Source organism: Barbus barbus, assembly GCF_936440315.1.
Source record: "Barbus barbus genome assembly, chromosome: 5".
NCBI lineage: Eukaryota > Metazoa > Chordata > Actinopteri > Cypriniformes > Cyprinidae > Barbus > Barbus barbus.
The window spans coordinates 5,906,858-5,923,302 of NC_136733.1; the positions used below are offsets into that span (position 1 = coordinate 5,906,858).

Below are 16,445 nucleotides of genomic sequence, written 5' to 3' on the forward strand. Positions count from 1 at the left end.
GTTAAAAACATCAACATGACTATGCAGTGTTTCCTCTAGGAGTTTTTCCAGCTGTGGTGGCAAAACTATTTATCATGGACCACGCCCACTTCACACCCAAGAATCAGTGCACTCAGAATTTATTATAACTACAAAAAGACAAGTAAATAGTAAATAATAAATTGTGAACGAATATATTAATGACAATCAATAGCACAAACAAAAACAAGATACAATTTAAATTTGTAATAATCTATTAAATTGTAAAAGAACACTGGATAGTCTTCACTGTATAAACAGACGGTAATGACAGATAGCAGCAGGTTTATTTAGGCCTTAAAACCTTGTTCACGGGTCTAATATACTGTTACACAGGGTTCTATGCTTACTTTTCTTAATTTTTCCAGGCTGGTATTTTGTCACCTTGCCAAATTCAAAAATGTACATTTATAAGCTTTTTAAAATTTCTAATTTAAACAATATAATAAGTAGAATAATGCATAAATTAGCAATCATATGAAATTAGTAATACAAATTAATTTGTACTACAGAGGTGGCACAATTTGCACAAAAGAACAACAAAATTGGCTTGTAGGCACGTTTAATGAGACTCAGAGGTGGCACGAGTGCAATTAAACTCATAAATTCATGTTGAGATTAATGTTTTAAATATAAAATGTTGAATATTTAAATAACTGAAATTATATGTTAAAAATGTAATCAGTTACTACCCAGGATTAGATACGTTTCATGTAATCTGGATTAGACCAGATTCCAAAAATTATGTAATTAGATCAAATTACATTTTAAAATACTCGTAATCAGAATACAGTTACTCTATTATTACATGATTACATATTATTCACACAATAGCAATACATTATTATAATAATTATAATTGATTTCCCCCAATTCCTCTTTTGTTTTTTTAAAGGATCCTTTCTAAAATAGCCTACTGCTTATATACATTCAGAAAGTCTTCCAGTTTTGTCAGCATTCACACAGAGATCAGTCATTATTCAGGTGGCTACACAGCATTTGACCACTACATTTACAAAAAGCATTTCAACATTAAAAAGTGTTTCAACATTGCACCAACAACTAATGAACAATTATTATTTTAATTATCACTCAATAGGTTAACCATGCATTACTACATCTTTGGAAGGATTTTGTCTTTCAAACGGATTAAAATGCACAAATTAGCGTTATTTCTTATTACATATAATGCAAGGATTCGTAAACGTCTTTGTCATTTCAACCTCTTTAATCTCATATATTTACTTTAAGTACCCATGGAGGTTTTAAAATAAATATTTTAATAATTATGTATCATATTTGCATGTTCACGGTTCTCTGACATTGGTTAATGGTCACATGACATGCAGGTAAGCAAATGTAATTTAAGCAAGTTTTTTATTTAGATTTACGTTATTTTCAAATAACTTAATTTTACATTTTTATGATTTAATTTATTCTTAGCTTTTCATTAAACTCACAAACCCCCTGCAGTTCCTTCACGAACCCCAGGTTGGAAAACCTTGACGTTTGCAAGTTAATGTTTAATGCACTTCATGTTGTTAATTACAATGAATGAAATATATTTTCTTATTCTTTATAACAACATGGTACAAAATTACCCTTTTTAAAATCAATGTGATAAATGAGTTAGGCCAAAAGTAATTAAAAAAATGTAGTCCGATTATATTACCTAAAATGTGCAATGTAATTGATTACGTTACGAACTACAATTTTTTTTAATGCAATTCAGAATCAGTAAATAGACTACAATTTGTAAGTAATCTACCCAACTTTGTTAACTGGTTATAGGCCATATTTTCCAATTTTAGACATTATCAGCAAAATCCACTATCGGTCGACCATGATGCCCTGTGCGGCAGATGTGCACTCTCACCTCTGTCCTGTGGGAGTAGAGGGTGTCTGGCTGGTGAAGCTCCACACTGACGTCCCTTTGTAGAGCCTCAGTTTGTGCAGGTCACTCTCCAGCCGGTCAAGACGCTGTTTCTGCTGGTTGATGATGTCCAGGTTATTGGCCAATGCTGCAAACAGAGCCTCTCTCTCTGGGATGATCATGTGCCTGCAGGAGCAAAGGCTGACACTCAGGCGTACGGGCGAACAGACGTGCGGTAATAAAACACAATATCACAGCTGCTCACCTCTGCTTTTTCTTCTTCTCCAAGTGCTTCTCCCACTCCACATCCAAAACTGCATTCACGTCTTCCATGGCAAACTTCACGTACTGGTACAAGCGGCGGATTTCCTGAGGCAAAAACATACTTTCAGCACACGTTATAATTTCAAATAATGAGCTAGTTATCAGAGGTGGTGACGAGACCTTGAGCTGTTCTTCTCGCCGAGGGTCCAGTGGTTTCTTGTAGAGAAGCTGGAGGTAGTCTTTGTCTTGGTTGAGCTCGCTCTGTGCTCGTGCCTCCTCCGCTCCAGCGAAGCCCTCTAGCAGGCTGGTCTTCAGTGCGCTGATGTCCCCGTGAAGAGACTGGGTACAACAATTTGAGTTGGTCAGTCATGCATTCATACAACTCAAAACTACCGTCACATCTATGGTTCATGATCAACCGAAACAGGCTGGTATGAAATTATTCAATGGCTCATTAAAACAGTGACTTACTGTCACCTACTTTTAGTTAGTTAAAAATACACCTGGAAATTGATTTAAGTGGGGAAACAAATGCTTTTTCAAAGCAATGGGGCAAAACACAACACGTATGTATGTAACGTTGTGATAAGTGTAAAAGTATGATAAGTGTTACGATAAGTGTAAAAATATTTCCGACACCTTATGAAACTGTGGCGGGACAGATTAGACTATCGTGGGCCACGATAATCTAGAAAGTGAATTGGAAGAACCGTTTTACCTGCTCTGAATCTGAGCTGTTTGTAACTCAGGTGTTTCATGTTGTGAGGCTGCCTTTGCACAATGTATAATCTCATTGTTTGATTTGTGCTCATCTAATTTTATGTTTTCTTTATGAGGCAACTCACTTTAATTCACTGGATTATCAAAAACAGACATTAAATTAATATCAAAACATTACATTTTCTCTTTTCCTGAAAAAAAGAAAAAAACAAAAACTAGGAAGTACATGGTGATTTCTGCTGTCAGCATGGTTAAATGTGCATGTCACACACCTCTGTGGTGTCTTTGATCTCCAGTGTGAAGGCGTGCAAGTTCTCGGAGTCTTTCCTCAGGTCTCTCATGTCATCTGTGCTGCCCACCCTGAAATCAGCATTTCTGCAGCGAGTCCTCAGATCATACAGCTCCTTCTCAAAGTGTCCAATCTAAGAGAACGCAGCAGCCACTCAATCAGTATCAGTATGACAGGTGCTCAGAAATGACTGTGTGAACGTGATTATCAGACTCTACCTCCTCCAGTATTCCAGTCATAACAGGGTCTGAGTCTTTCTTCTGCTGCAGGTGTTTCTCCAGTGTTTTCACAGACACGGCCTGCCACAAAACAAGCAAACACACTTCAGATCAGTCTGTGCAGGACACATGAGACTGGACTTGTCTGATGCTGGTTCATCAGATCTTCAGTGCTGTACCTGTGCAGATGGAGCGCTGGACACAGGAGGAGCGACGGCAGCTGGTTTTGGCTGAGCTGGAGGAACACTGCTCTGAGCAGGCCGAGACAACACTGCAACACAAGATTTCACACCTTAATAATGCATCTCTGATGACAGTAGGGGCCTAAAGATGTGGATGTAGGCTCTAAATGTCAACATAAAACAATTTCCGAAATGTTCATCTTCAAAACATGAGTAACGTGAACAAGTGCATCACCTACAGAATGTCTGCAAATACCCTTTTACGGTTTAGAAGAAATATCATAATGTGGAGACAATGTTCAAAAGTTTGGAATAATGTATTTTTATTAATTTCTATTAACTGCATATATTGTGTAAAAATCTGTAATATACACTACCAATCGAAAGTTTGGGATAATTAATTTTTTTTAAATGATTTTGAAAGAAGTCTCTTCTGCACACCAATGCTTCATTTATGCAATCAAAAATACAGTTAAACAGTAATATTGTAAAATATTTTAAAAAGCAAGTTTCTTTGTGAATATTGTAAAATGCAACATCGCTATGATCAAAGCTAAAATTTCAGCATCCAGTCTTCAGTGTCACACGATCCTTCAGAATTCATTCTAATATGCTGATTTGCTGCTCAAGAAACATTTTGAGTTATTATCAATGTTGAAAGCAGTTGTGCTGCCAGCCTGCCAAATATTTTTGAGGAAACAGTGATGCATTTTATTTTTCTGGATTCACAGATGAATAGAAAGTTAAAAAGTACAGCATTTATTTTTAAATAGAAATCTTTTGTAGCATTATAAATGTCTGATCAATTAAAAGCATTGAAATAAAAATAAGAAATTAATTCTATAATTATTAGAAAGTAGTTGCTCATTTGTGCATATAACACTGTCAGTTTGACACATTTAAACATCTTTGAGGCCTTTCCACACTGAGTACAATGCGAAAACGCAAGGCGAATCACCGACGAATGGTGCTTTCATACTGAGTGTGAAACGATTGTTCGCCGCCTTCTAATTTACACCTGCACGCTAGGTGGCGCCAACCAACAATGCATTTTTCCTCAGATATGTAGTTAACATCTAAATTAAGATAAACAAAGTTTGGTTCTACACCAGAAACACAAACTATCTGTAATGCTTACAAGAATAGGCTACATCCTAAAATATAATTAGAAGTACAATTAGCATAAAGCTACACTTGAAAATGTATGTAATTATTAATGTGTTTGCTTACTTTAAACCATCATCGAGTGCTTGTAATAACTTCTAATTGTGATCTATAGTTGATTTTGTTTCTATGATAAGCAGACACATGCACTCTGTTTAACGCGACTGCTAATATTTGTCAAACATCCTTTATTGCTATAAAAAAAAAAAAATACCATGAGCTGCATACAAAACATACAGAAAATATATCATAATCATGTCTATTTGCTTTCATATTTCATGTGTAGAAAAATGTTTAACTCAATTTTTTTAATAAGGAAGATCTAGACTAGAGAGTGAATGCGCTCTGACTCATAACACTCGCGCACGTGCTCTACACATCACATGATTCAGTTGAGAATAATTAGAAATGTTATTCTGTATAAAGAACATGTGAGAATAAATCGGTTCTCAAATACCAACGATAACAAGAACTCAGCATCCACTCTCTTCTCTTATACCCGGGTTTCTCTTCTTCGGTGTTTGTTTACACTGGTTTTCGAAACAGCGCCACCATTCACACCCTTTTGTGCAACAGCAGCTGCTCCGGTCACGTGATCTAAGCTCAAATCTGATTGGACGGCCTGAAACTGAAAAGATTCATCGGACCGGTTGAAAAAAAAAAAAAAAAAAAAAAAAAAAAAAAAAAAGTGCATTTTCGTTGTGTGCGAATGTTCGCGGTCTATGTGGAAGCATCCATACAAATCTATTGTTTTATTCCAGCGTGTCATCGCGTCCGGTATTCGTTTCACTTTTTCACACTCAGTGTGAAAAGGCCTTTACATTTTAACAGATGTTTGATGCTTAATTATTGGTATATGAGTGCAAAAAGTTCAAACACATGCTCTTTAGCTGGCATACGCATATGTATTCATGTCAGTTTTTGCCTTTATAAACGGCAATTTGTTCTTTATTTTTGATGTAAGACAAAAGGTGAAGTGAGCTTGTACCTGCAGGGGCAGCTGGTTTGAGTGCCGCTGTTGTCGGACCGCTGACCTCAGCTGCTGCTGGTTTGGGTGTGGAGGTCAAAGAAAATGGCTGGGCAGCAGATGTGACTGACTCCAGAGAGTCCACTCCCAGAAACCTGAAGAAAAACACCGCAAACTCTCAGCTAATCCTTCAAGATTATCCATCTAATGTAACATCACAGATCACGCACTTACCTGTCAGTGAAGTTCATCCTGACGGCAGGCGCTGCAGGCTCCGCTGGCGCTTTGGGGCCGCTGATGATGGGGGACATGGCGGGTGGACGCTGAGGAGGAGTGGTTGCCGGAGCACTGCTGACTTCCTTGGGCACCAAGGCGGAAGCAAAGGAGAAGGCAGGAGCATCAGAGGAGGGTTTGAGAGTGCTGAAGGAGAAACCTCCTGTGGTGGAACCCAGCGAGAAGCCCGAGGAGGTGGTAGAACCCAGAGCAGGAAGAGAGAAGGAGAAACCAGTGGAGGACGCAGAGGTGGGAGGAGCCAAGGAAGCAGCAGCAGTAGCTGCTGGTGGCGGGGCTGTGAAGGATAAGGTAGCTGGAGGCGGGGCCATGACAGAAGATGCTGGGAAAGATGGGAAGATGGAGGACGCTGCAGAGGCGGGAGCAACAGAGGAGGACGCCGACTCTGAAACGAAGTATGTTAGAACACAACAAAGTCACTGGACTGGTGCTGAACAGCAAACGCTGCATCTTAAATCACTTCTAAATCATGATTTGTCTCCATGGAACAATAATAGATTTAAAGTGCTAGTGAATTAAAAATTTATTAAACTGACTTCAAAGCACATGTAGGTTTGCCTGGCACAGTAAAGGCCCGAAACACTTCAAGCAGAATTAAATGAACTGGTGTGACGTTACTTTAAACAAAACCAGGCTAGAATAAAATTGTAATTGAAAGTAATACTGACACTGTTTTTTCATGTTCAATAATATAAAGCAGCTTGCTTTATTAAAGTAGGTCTGGGCAATTTTTCCAATTTTATTCGAATGTAATGTTTTGCCACAATTTTATTTGTATAAATCCAGGAATTGTGATTTAGAACAGAAATATTACCAAACGCTAGAATTAGACATGCCAGTGATTAAGAGAAAAGAATGATCCAATAATTTCATGTGCGAGACGTGAGCGCCATGGTCAAACGTGCTTATTTTGTTGCAAAGGTATGTCCAACTTCTTTGTGAAGAACAAAACATGCCGTGAGTATATTGGGGTCTTAAACAATGCCTGCGGTCTTACTGGCGGCAGGTGCTCTCTCTCCATCCTCAGGCAGAGGGACAGCAGCCACGGTCAGCTGTTTGACCCCTGGGATGAGATTCAGTAGAGAGAAAGGACACAGGACTCCATCTGTAGACAGCAGCATCAGCGTTGGAGCTGGAGGCAACCTCTTCTCATCAGCTGAGGATGCAAGACAAGTTTTTACAACAGTATCCGTGACAACACTGTTTACAAAACAGGGTTCATGAGTGGATGGAAAAACTAATAATTATTTATTAGTGTAACTTTAATAGAAACAAATGAGGATGAACGATTAAACAATAAAACTGAAACAGCGATATTTCAAAGTGGCTTAGTGTAAAATAATGCTTTTCACAATGCTTTCTGCAAGCGTTGTGAGTTTATTGTGCACTTGGGTATACAATTGTTGCTAGGTTCACTTCATTTACATAATTTCCAACAATTTTGTGCAGAGACTTTTCAGCATTTCACCAATATTCAGCCAAATAAAAGCTTGAGAATTTGACACTATAAATGTTTCAGCATTTGAATGTTTGAATGAAAGAATTTAAGACAGATACTTGTACTGTTAGTTGGTTCTTGTAAAGCATGAACAAGTGCAAACGCCCATAAAAGTAACAATTTCCATTAACAGTAGAGTCTTTGTTCTTGGTGTATGGATGTGTCAGCAGCAGCAACAGGAAACATATTCTTAGGAAAATAAATGTCATATCATAGTTTGAACAGACATTAGAAGTTTATTAGCTCTTACACAGGTGTATGTCCTCTTGGCTGGTGTAATCGATGGCCATGCCGACAGGAAGTGTGTCCTCGCTGTTCTCTGTGACAGGAAGCTCTGCTCGACTGGCATCTTCCAGCAGCCAAAGCTCCCAGTTCACCTGCACACAACATCACATCAGACCTCTGTGACACTTGATTTTATTTATCTATTTTTGCCATTTTCGACTTCATTACAATAGGAAAGATCAAGCGAAGTGGGCAGGATCAGGAAAGGTCCTCGAGTTGGGACTCGAACTCGTGACGCCCATAGCGCAGCACTATCAGTGCCGAAACTAACACTTATTTTACCATTACTGAGATACTAGTATAGTTTATCTATAAAAGCTATAAACCTCTTTTTTATACTTCATTTTCATATATTTTTTTAAATGCCTATATACTTATTTTTTTAGTTCTATTATTCTATTACTTTAACTTAAACAAAAAAAAAAAAAGTAAATAGAAAAAGTAAATTGTTGCCTTGATACCTAGCTGAAATAAAATCCATTTAACTTTTTATTTTTATTAATTAGTTTTTTTTTGGTTTCAATGGGTAGTTCATCCAAAAATTAAAATGGTCATAATGTGTTCACCCTCATGTTCCAAACCTGTACAAGTTTATTTCAACTGCTGAACACAGAAGATTATATTTTGAAGAATGCTGGCAACCTAATAGTTTCTGGTCCCTATTAACTTCCATTGTACTTTTTTCCATTCTACAGAAGTCAATGGCTACCGTCAAATGACTGACTCCCAACATTCTTCAAAATATCTTCTTTTGTGTTCAGCAGCTGAAAGAAACTCAAAGGTTTGGAACAACTCGAGGGTTAACAAACAATGACAATTTTCCTTTTTTGATGAACTATCCTTTTATACATCAAGTGTTTTTTAAAATGATTTTAGGTTTAGTTAACAATAATAACCTATGTTTCTGATATGTTTACCTTGTCCTCTTGTTTCGCGATGATGCTGACTTCAATGGCAGCAGCTGATGAAGCCAAAACCAAATCCCTACATAAGAGAAATCAGTTTCATTTGATTTATGACAACCGATGTCCTCACTGGACTAACAAAGCTAATGCAGAGCACAGGACATGCAGACGAGTCTCACCAGTCCTCGATATGGCACAGGTAGTAGTGATGCTGCCTCTCGGTGCAAGTGCCGTACACAAGGTCGTTGAAGTTCAGATAGCGCTCGCCTCTCTTTTCATCTTTTTTCTGACACACACACACACACAGTTGACATATTGTCAGTGGTCATGTCTGAAAGGTTTTACAATGTATCTTTCTTTAGAGTAACTCACAGGCAATGACACGACCACCAGCTCCGGCGGTGTCTCCAGAGAGCCATCAGCTGCAGCATACGCCACCGCAAAGTTAAACGTGCTTAACCACAACACATCCAGCACTGCGGAGAACACACACATTAGCACAGACTCCAGTGCTCACATCCTTACTCATGAGAGTGGAAGGCATGATTAAAGGGATCATGAACTGCAGTTTTTTAATTTTGTACTGTACTCTGAGGTCTACTTATAATGTTATCAAGCGAGCAAATGGTTTGTGTAATGGATGTTTACCTAAGTGTTTTTCAATTCTCACACCATCACAGAGAATGATGGGATAGGGTTGCGCGATTAGTTTAAATAAAACTAAAATCACAATATAGCTCAGTGTGATTATTAAATCAAAAAGATGTGAATTAATAAATATAAATTTTACTGTTGTACTTAATATAATATAGTAGAATATTCAATATATTTTTTATAATAATAACAGCAACAATATTTGCCAAAATGTGCAGTACTACAAACACGAACCTGCAGCAAAAAACATTTTAGATTGCAATTAGATTGCTGATCGGTCATAATGAAAGTACAGTCTCATTATGATCAATACCAAATCAGAAGCCAAAGTCTGTGCTTAAAGTTGTGGTGATGCTCATCTCGTAAATATAAATCATATAGCATAACATGAAAGCACATCTATACAGGAACACGGTCACAGTAAGAACACAGTAAATCTGAGCCGTTGTACCTTTAACGGGGTGATCCTGACTGTAGAAGTTGGGACAGGGGATCCCTTTCTTGGCCTGTAAGTTCTGAGACACAAACACACAGCATTACACACTGGCCTAAACTATAAAGTTTTAATAGTCACTCTAACTCTATGAGAGTAGCAAGTCCACACCACGACTAACAATAACGACACAGAGGAACAATATCAGTGGAACAATATTGAGTGTTAGTATTGAAACAGTTATGGTGTGGAAACAGTTATCATTCTTGGTAAAGTGAAGATCTGAGGATCTGTCCGTCATAAACTATCATTTACAGACGTACAGGAGTGAACTGAACCACTGTAGCGTCCTCTTTCCCAGCAGACACCTGCTTCCCTTTGGGACTCCAGCAAACTACAACGAAAGAGACAGCTATGAATCAACACGCTTTAAAATAAGGTCAAAGACACTGAAAAAACAGTGGTGGAGACATCTGGAAACTGATGAGAATAAAGACAGCACACAGTAAACACTGACCGCAGGTGATTCCCTCAGAGGTAGGAAGCTGAGCGACCACACTGACAGAGTCCTGAACATCCAACACCATCATACTGCCATCAGACAGACACACGGCCAGACGGGATGCATCCACTGGACTCCACTTCAGATCCTGGACCAGCGTGTGTGCAGCGGCCGAGGGTCTGAAAGAGGTGAAGGGACGCTTCTCCTGTCTGTCCTGCTGGAGCAAACACACACACACACACACACACACACACACACACACACACATTAACACTGGTATTCTTCACATTCTTGATCCATGAGCGTACTATTTGTTGTTTCAAAATTATTTATTCTTTACATATTCTGTATTTCAGTGCTAAACAATAATAATCTCTAAATTAAGCATAATTTATTTATATATAAATGAATACAAATATTAGAAGTAAAATGTAATTTCAAATTAATTCTGCTTTTTTATTTACTTAAACACTAAGGTATTTGAAATACAGTGGATGGAAAGCAAACTAATGCCATCTGGTGGGAGAAATAAAGACTAAAGTGGTTTAACTAATAGATGCATGCAAGTTTGAAATTAACGTTGATGAATGCGAGTCTGTAAGGGATAGACTAACATTTTTTACAGTGGCAGCATGTGCTGTATAAAGGGCCAAAATCATGTAGTTTTCACAACTGCTTTGTGGAGTTTTTGTCTACTGAATGTCTTTTCAGGAAGACGTTTCGCCAGCTGAACAATTGTTAAAGTTACATCCACTGAAATATCATTATTGACTGAAACCATTAAAACGTCATTCAGTGTAACGAGAGTTCATATACCAAAAAATCTTGTGAGGCATATTTAGGACAAGAATCTTTAAATGACATTGAAAAACTAATTTATGGATTACAGTGCAGCCTTAAAATACTAATTGTGATTTTAAATATTTACCGATCTTTGCCACTATCCATCAAGTTTTTAATCATTTAAAATATAATCAAAATTTAGTACGATCACCAATTCTTTGATATATTTTAAAAAGTACAAGTCAGAATAAGTGTTTCATTTTTACATAAATATATTTTTTACAAAACTTATTTGAATCATTGAAGTTGACACTTTACTTGCATTTAATATGCTTTCTGTGTGTATAAAATCACTCTTGTAATTTTAATTTGATACTAATAATGGGACATTATCAAAGACTTCATTATAACCGATTTGTAGACTGTATCCAAGAAAATTGCACTGAATTTTCATATTTCCCATTCATTTCCTAAGGCAGTGACTTTTGATTGTGAAGATCACACAACACTTTGTTTTAAAATCATTTAACCTTTTTAAATCATGTCTACAATTATTTTTTTAACCAAAGTCTAACATCCTGGTGGTGGTTGAGGAGAGACCCCCACGTGATTGTAAAGTGCTTTGGGTGTACGGTAATACACAATAAAAGCGCTATGCATCATTCATTCATCAGGTTGAAATAATAATAAAGAACATAAATAGTTTGGTCCAAAATTAAGTATAATAGCTTTAAGTCTGCATCATTGATTCTGTTATTTTTGTGTTTATTTCTGTGAAGCTGCTTTAGAAATAAATGTGACTTGACTTTATTTTGAACTAAAGTAAATGACATCAGATATGCATGTAGACTTCAAGATCTGAAACACAACTAAACATGAGGAGCTGTTTGAAGAGGAAACAAATGAAATCACATATGAAGTAGTTTTAGAAGAGTTGAATGACCTTGTTGAGGAAAGTGCGGACGTCGTAGAAGTCCAGAGTGAGCTCAGAGGCGTCCCCCATCCCGCACACAGACAGCGTGAGCTCATCGCTGCTCAGAGCCATGTGATGCATCACCACATCGACGGTCACCGTGACGGCGCAGGAGCACTCCACTGATGATACACACATGAGACACACGTGAGTCTGAGCTCAGTCACAGTGGAGTGGAGCAGCTTTCACATGAGCGTTCATACCTATGTCATTGGGGTTTCCCTCCAGACGGCCGGCTGCAATCACATCTCTCGTCCAGAACACTTTTAGCGTCTCATCTTTGCCAGTGAAAGTCAGGCCATATTTGTTAGAGATGGCGAGGAGACTGGAGCGCTTCTTAGGAAGATCCGCAGACGACTCGAACACACGGATCTTCTTCATCTGACGGAACTGAAAGTCCTGAAGAGCACAGAAGTGCACATCTATATGTCAGTGCCTATTACTGCTGTGAAATAACTGGCTTTCCGCAGGTTTATGAAGGTAAATTTAAGGCCTTTTTTAAATAAAGCAAATTAAAGGAGCAAATTCAATGGAACACAATATGTAAATATGGTGTAAATGTCTCTAAAAAGAACCGGTTCAAAAGAATGAACTGTTTGTGAACATGACATCACTCCATTTGCCAGAGGCTCTGGATTACAGGTAGAGTTTCTTGCAGACTTGTTGAGTTTCTTGCAGAGACCGATAGTTTCACTTCAAGACCTCAATATATTGTCAGGAGCCTTGGGTATCAATTTTGTGTTGCCTGACATGATGTTTTGACTCTCAAAGTGGCAGTAGCCATTGATTTGCATTATATGAATCACCGATTTCAGCTAAAAATTCTCTTTACTGTTCTACTGAAAAACAACAACAACACTTTCCTACATCTTGGAGTATATTAACATTTAGTAAAATAACAAATGAACAAATTTTCATTTTTGGGTGAACTGTTACTTTAATTCAAAGGGAAAACAGGTTTTTATTCCTCATTGAAAGATATTTGAATTAGAAGACAAGTCAAAAATACTGATTAAGATTTTAATTTTTGCAGTGTACATCACATGTAATGTCTCGACTTCATGAATTTAAGGCTTTCTGCTCTGATTCAAGACCTTTTTAGGGTTTTTGTGGACCTGAATAACTCAAATACAATTGTACGGATGGCAGTGATGTAATAAGCACAACATGTAATACAAATAAAATCTTGTTTTACTGGTACTGAAAACACAAAAAAATGTATTCAGTGTGTCAAACAAACTCACACCTTTCACTTTCATTTCACAACAGGAGTGACATTAAATCTAAACGAAGCCTGTGCTGACCTGACTTGTTTAAAATCCCAAACACCCCAAAACGGAGTCAAATATGAACAAATAATATTTGGCTCCATTATGCGGTCAAGCTAAGACTCGTATGAAGTAATTAACAGACATATATGACACCGGTAATAACCTCAAGCATGTGTTTATGCTATTAGTTTGTGTGTCAAACTCATAAAGTTCATATTTAATCACTTAATGCGGACTAGAACTATTTTACAAAAGTAAAACTACACCAATTCATAAGAATAATAAACTAAACACAGGCACAAGACACATGAACTCATACCTCCATAAACATAGATCACCTTTACCTGCCACAGGACGCATTTACTCTACCACTACTACTAATAATAATAAGAGTCATAGTAGCCGGTAAGTGTCTCACCTTCATGTCTCTCTCTGGAATAGAGTCCGGATCGTCTCCCATCTTTGCAAAGCTTCACTCGAGCGCCGTCAAGTGCTACAACAACAAATGAATGCGTAGCTAATAAAGTTATTATTCTCGAACTAATGAATTTATTCCTGTCATCTCAAACTCTCTGCTTGTTAGCAAGATCCCGCGTTGAACTTTAGCAGGAAATGACGCATGTTTTGACGCGGAAGCGTGTCATCACAATCTTGTCACACAGTAGCGACCTCTAACGGATAGAAATATTTTGACTCATATTAACATTTATATTATTTGATGACAGAAAAACACCCGGAAATCACTTTGGCTATGGTTGTGGCAATGTTCTCTCAAGTTGAACAAACATTCTTCCAGCACTTGCTCACAATGTTTTAGTTGTTAATAACGTTCTCAAAACGTTTGTACAAAAACACTATTTAAACATAATTTCTGAATTTCTGAAACAATATTTCTGAAACATTTAGTTAGAAGTTCATCTAACGTTTTTACTCGCTTCAGATGGTCCAGAAAGCTTTCAAAATTAGCAAAATTATTAAATTCGACATTCCTTTTATGTTTTCTCTAACATTAATATAACAAAGCAAATATATATATATATACAGTGCCCTCCAAAAGTATTGGAACAGTAAGGCCAATTCCTTTATTTTTGCTGTAGACTGAAAACATTTGGGTTTGACATTAAAGGATGAATATGATTCAGATTAACATTTCATCTTTTATTTACAGGTATTTTCATCTGAATCTGATACACAACTTAGAAGATAGCACCTTTTGTTTGAACCCACCCATTTTTCATGTTACCAAAAGTTTTGGAACAGATAGAATTAACATAGATTAAAGTGAAAAAGACTTAATATTTAGTTGCAAAACCTTTGCTTTCAATAACTGCATCAAGCCTGTGACCCACTGACATCACCAAGCTTTTGCATTCTTCTTTAGTGATGCTTTTCCAGGCTTTCACCGCAGCCTCTTTCAGTTTTGGGGGGTTACTCCCTTCAGTCTCTTCTTTAGCAGGTAAAATGCATACTCTACAGGGTTTAAGTGTGGAGATTGACTTGGCCAGTCTAAAACCTTCCACTTCTTGCCCCTGATGAACTCCTTTGTTGTTTTGGCACGATGTTTTGGGTCATTATCTTGCTGCATGATGAAGGATCTCCCAATCAATCAGTTTGGTTGCATCTTTCTGTAAATTGTCAGACAAAATATTTCTGTAGACTTCTGAGTTAATTTTGCTGCTGCCATCATGTGTTACATCATTAATGAAGATTAATGAGCCTGTCCCAGAAGAAGCGATGAAAGCCCAAGCCATTACATTACTTGTGTAATGTGTACTATAATGTACACCTGTGTACTCTGTGTTTCAGATGAGCTTGTATGTTTGGGATCATGAGCAGATCCTTTCTTTCTCCAAACTTTAGCCTTTCCATCACTTTGGTCCATAAAATCAGTCCATAAAACCTTGTCCCAGAATTTTTGAGGCTTGTCTCCTATTCTTTTTGCTAATGAGTGGTTTGCATCTTCTGGTGTAGCCTCTGTACTTTTGTTCATGAAGTCTTCTGCGAACAGTAGATTGTGATACCTTCACTCCTGCCCTCTGGAGGTTGTTGCTGATGTCACTAACAGTTGTTTTAGGGTCTTTCTTTACAGCTGTCACAATGTTTCTGTCATCAACTGCAGATGTTTTCCTTGTTCTACCCGTTTGAGGTGTGTTACTTAGTACACCAGTGGTTTCTTTCTTCCTCGGGAGATTCCTAATGGTTGTACTTGCTATTGCCAGTGTTTGTGCAATGGTTTGATTGTTTTTCATCTTCTCTCAGCTTCAAAATTGCTCGTTTTTATTTATAGTATTTATTGTTTGAATAATCAATTAATAGGACACACCAGGGCAACAAAACACACCTGTCAGTCACATGTTCCAATACTTTTGGTAACATGAAAAATGGGTGGGTTCAAACAAAAGGTGCTATCTTCTAAGCTGTGTATCAGATCCAGATGAAAATAGCTGTAAATAAAAGATGAAATGTTAATCTCTCATCTCATATTCATCTTTTGATGTCAAACCCAAATGTTTACAGTCTACAGCAAAAATAAAGGAATTGGCCTTACTGTTCCAATACTTTTGGAGGGAACTGTATATTTCAAATATTATGGGTTTGACATTTTACTGAAAGAACATCCATTATACATGCTATTACTACTAATAAAGATCAAAGTAACTGAGTAAAATGATTGCTTTGTGAAATACGTATTTTGAAAGCAAGTAGGCTATTCAGAAGGACATTTAACCCTGTGTTTATGTCATTTTGACCCAGAAAGGATATTCTTTCCCCCAGACTTTTAGTTCATCCAATGAATAAAAGGCAGTCAATTGATTTGTAAAAGCTCTCTCATATCAACTAAAAATTATTTAATAATTATCAATGATACAACTTTTGGATCTTCTTTCTTATATGATTGTTTCACTTATAAAACTCACTATAATATGGAAATGATCTGCCTCTTAATACTTAAGGCAAACATGCTGATTGACAAATGGTTTAAATCCACAAGTTGCAATGAGATGCACATATCTCAACACACGATTCTCAAACATAGTGAGGATCAACAAATGTTAATTCAGTAAAAATATAAACTAACTGATCCATATGACAGCTGACTGTGACAACACTAGCAGCAGAATAAATGAAGTAAAATGTAAAACAATGATAAAATT

The 16,445-nt window shown here is 37.2% G+C and overlaps 1 protein-coding gene across 2 annotated transcripts in view; it reads right to left on the reverse strand.

Annotated features, from left to right (window-relative positions):
- LOC306870527 (nuclear pore complex protein Nup214-like) overlaps positions 1-13,909 on the reverse strand; it is a 39,654-nt gene extending 25,745 nt beyond the window's left edge. The window contains exons 1-19 of one of the 2 annotated variants that reach the window (XM_079417831.1): positions 13,709-13,909; positions 12,223-12,418; positions 11,990-12,141; positions 10,279-10,477; positions 10,085-10,155; positions 9,780-9,843; positions 9,047-9,150; positions 8,854-8,960; positions 8,687-8,753; positions 7,735-7,861; positions 6,984-7,142; positions 5,930-6,371; positions 5,717-5,850; positions 3,562-3,653; positions 3,383-3,463; positions 3,148-3,297; positions 2,336-2,494; positions 2,157-2,260; positions 1,895-2,077 (exon numbers count right to left, since the gene is read on the reverse strand). In XM_079417831.1, the coding sequence (XP_079273957.1) occupies positions 1,895-2,077; positions 2,157-2,260; positions 2,336-2,494; positions 3,148-3,297; positions 3,383-3,463; positions 3,562-3,653; positions 5,717-5,850; positions 5,930-6,371; positions 6,984-7,142; positions 7,735-7,861; positions 8,687-8,753; positions 8,854-8,960; positions 9,047-9,150; positions 9,780-9,843; positions 10,085-10,155; positions 10,279-10,477; positions 11,990-12,141; positions 12,223-12,418; positions 13,709-13,750 (2,633 nt within the window). In that variant the 5' untranslated portion in view covers positions 13,751-13,909. The remainder of the gene's footprint in view (positions 1-1,894; positions 2,078-2,156; positions 2,261-2,335; positions 2,495-3,147; positions 3,298-3,382; positions 3,464-3,561; positions 3,654-5,716; positions 5,851-5,929; positions 6,372-6,983; positions 7,143-7,734; positions 7,862-8,686; positions 8,754-8,853; positions 8,961-9,046; positions 9,151-9,779; positions 9,844-10,084; positions 10,156-10,278; positions 10,478-11,989; positions 12,142-12,222; positions 12,419-13,708) is intronic. The other variant, XM_079417832.1, reaches the window with a different exon arrangement.
- Positions 13,910-16,445: the final 2,536 nt, after the last annotated feature.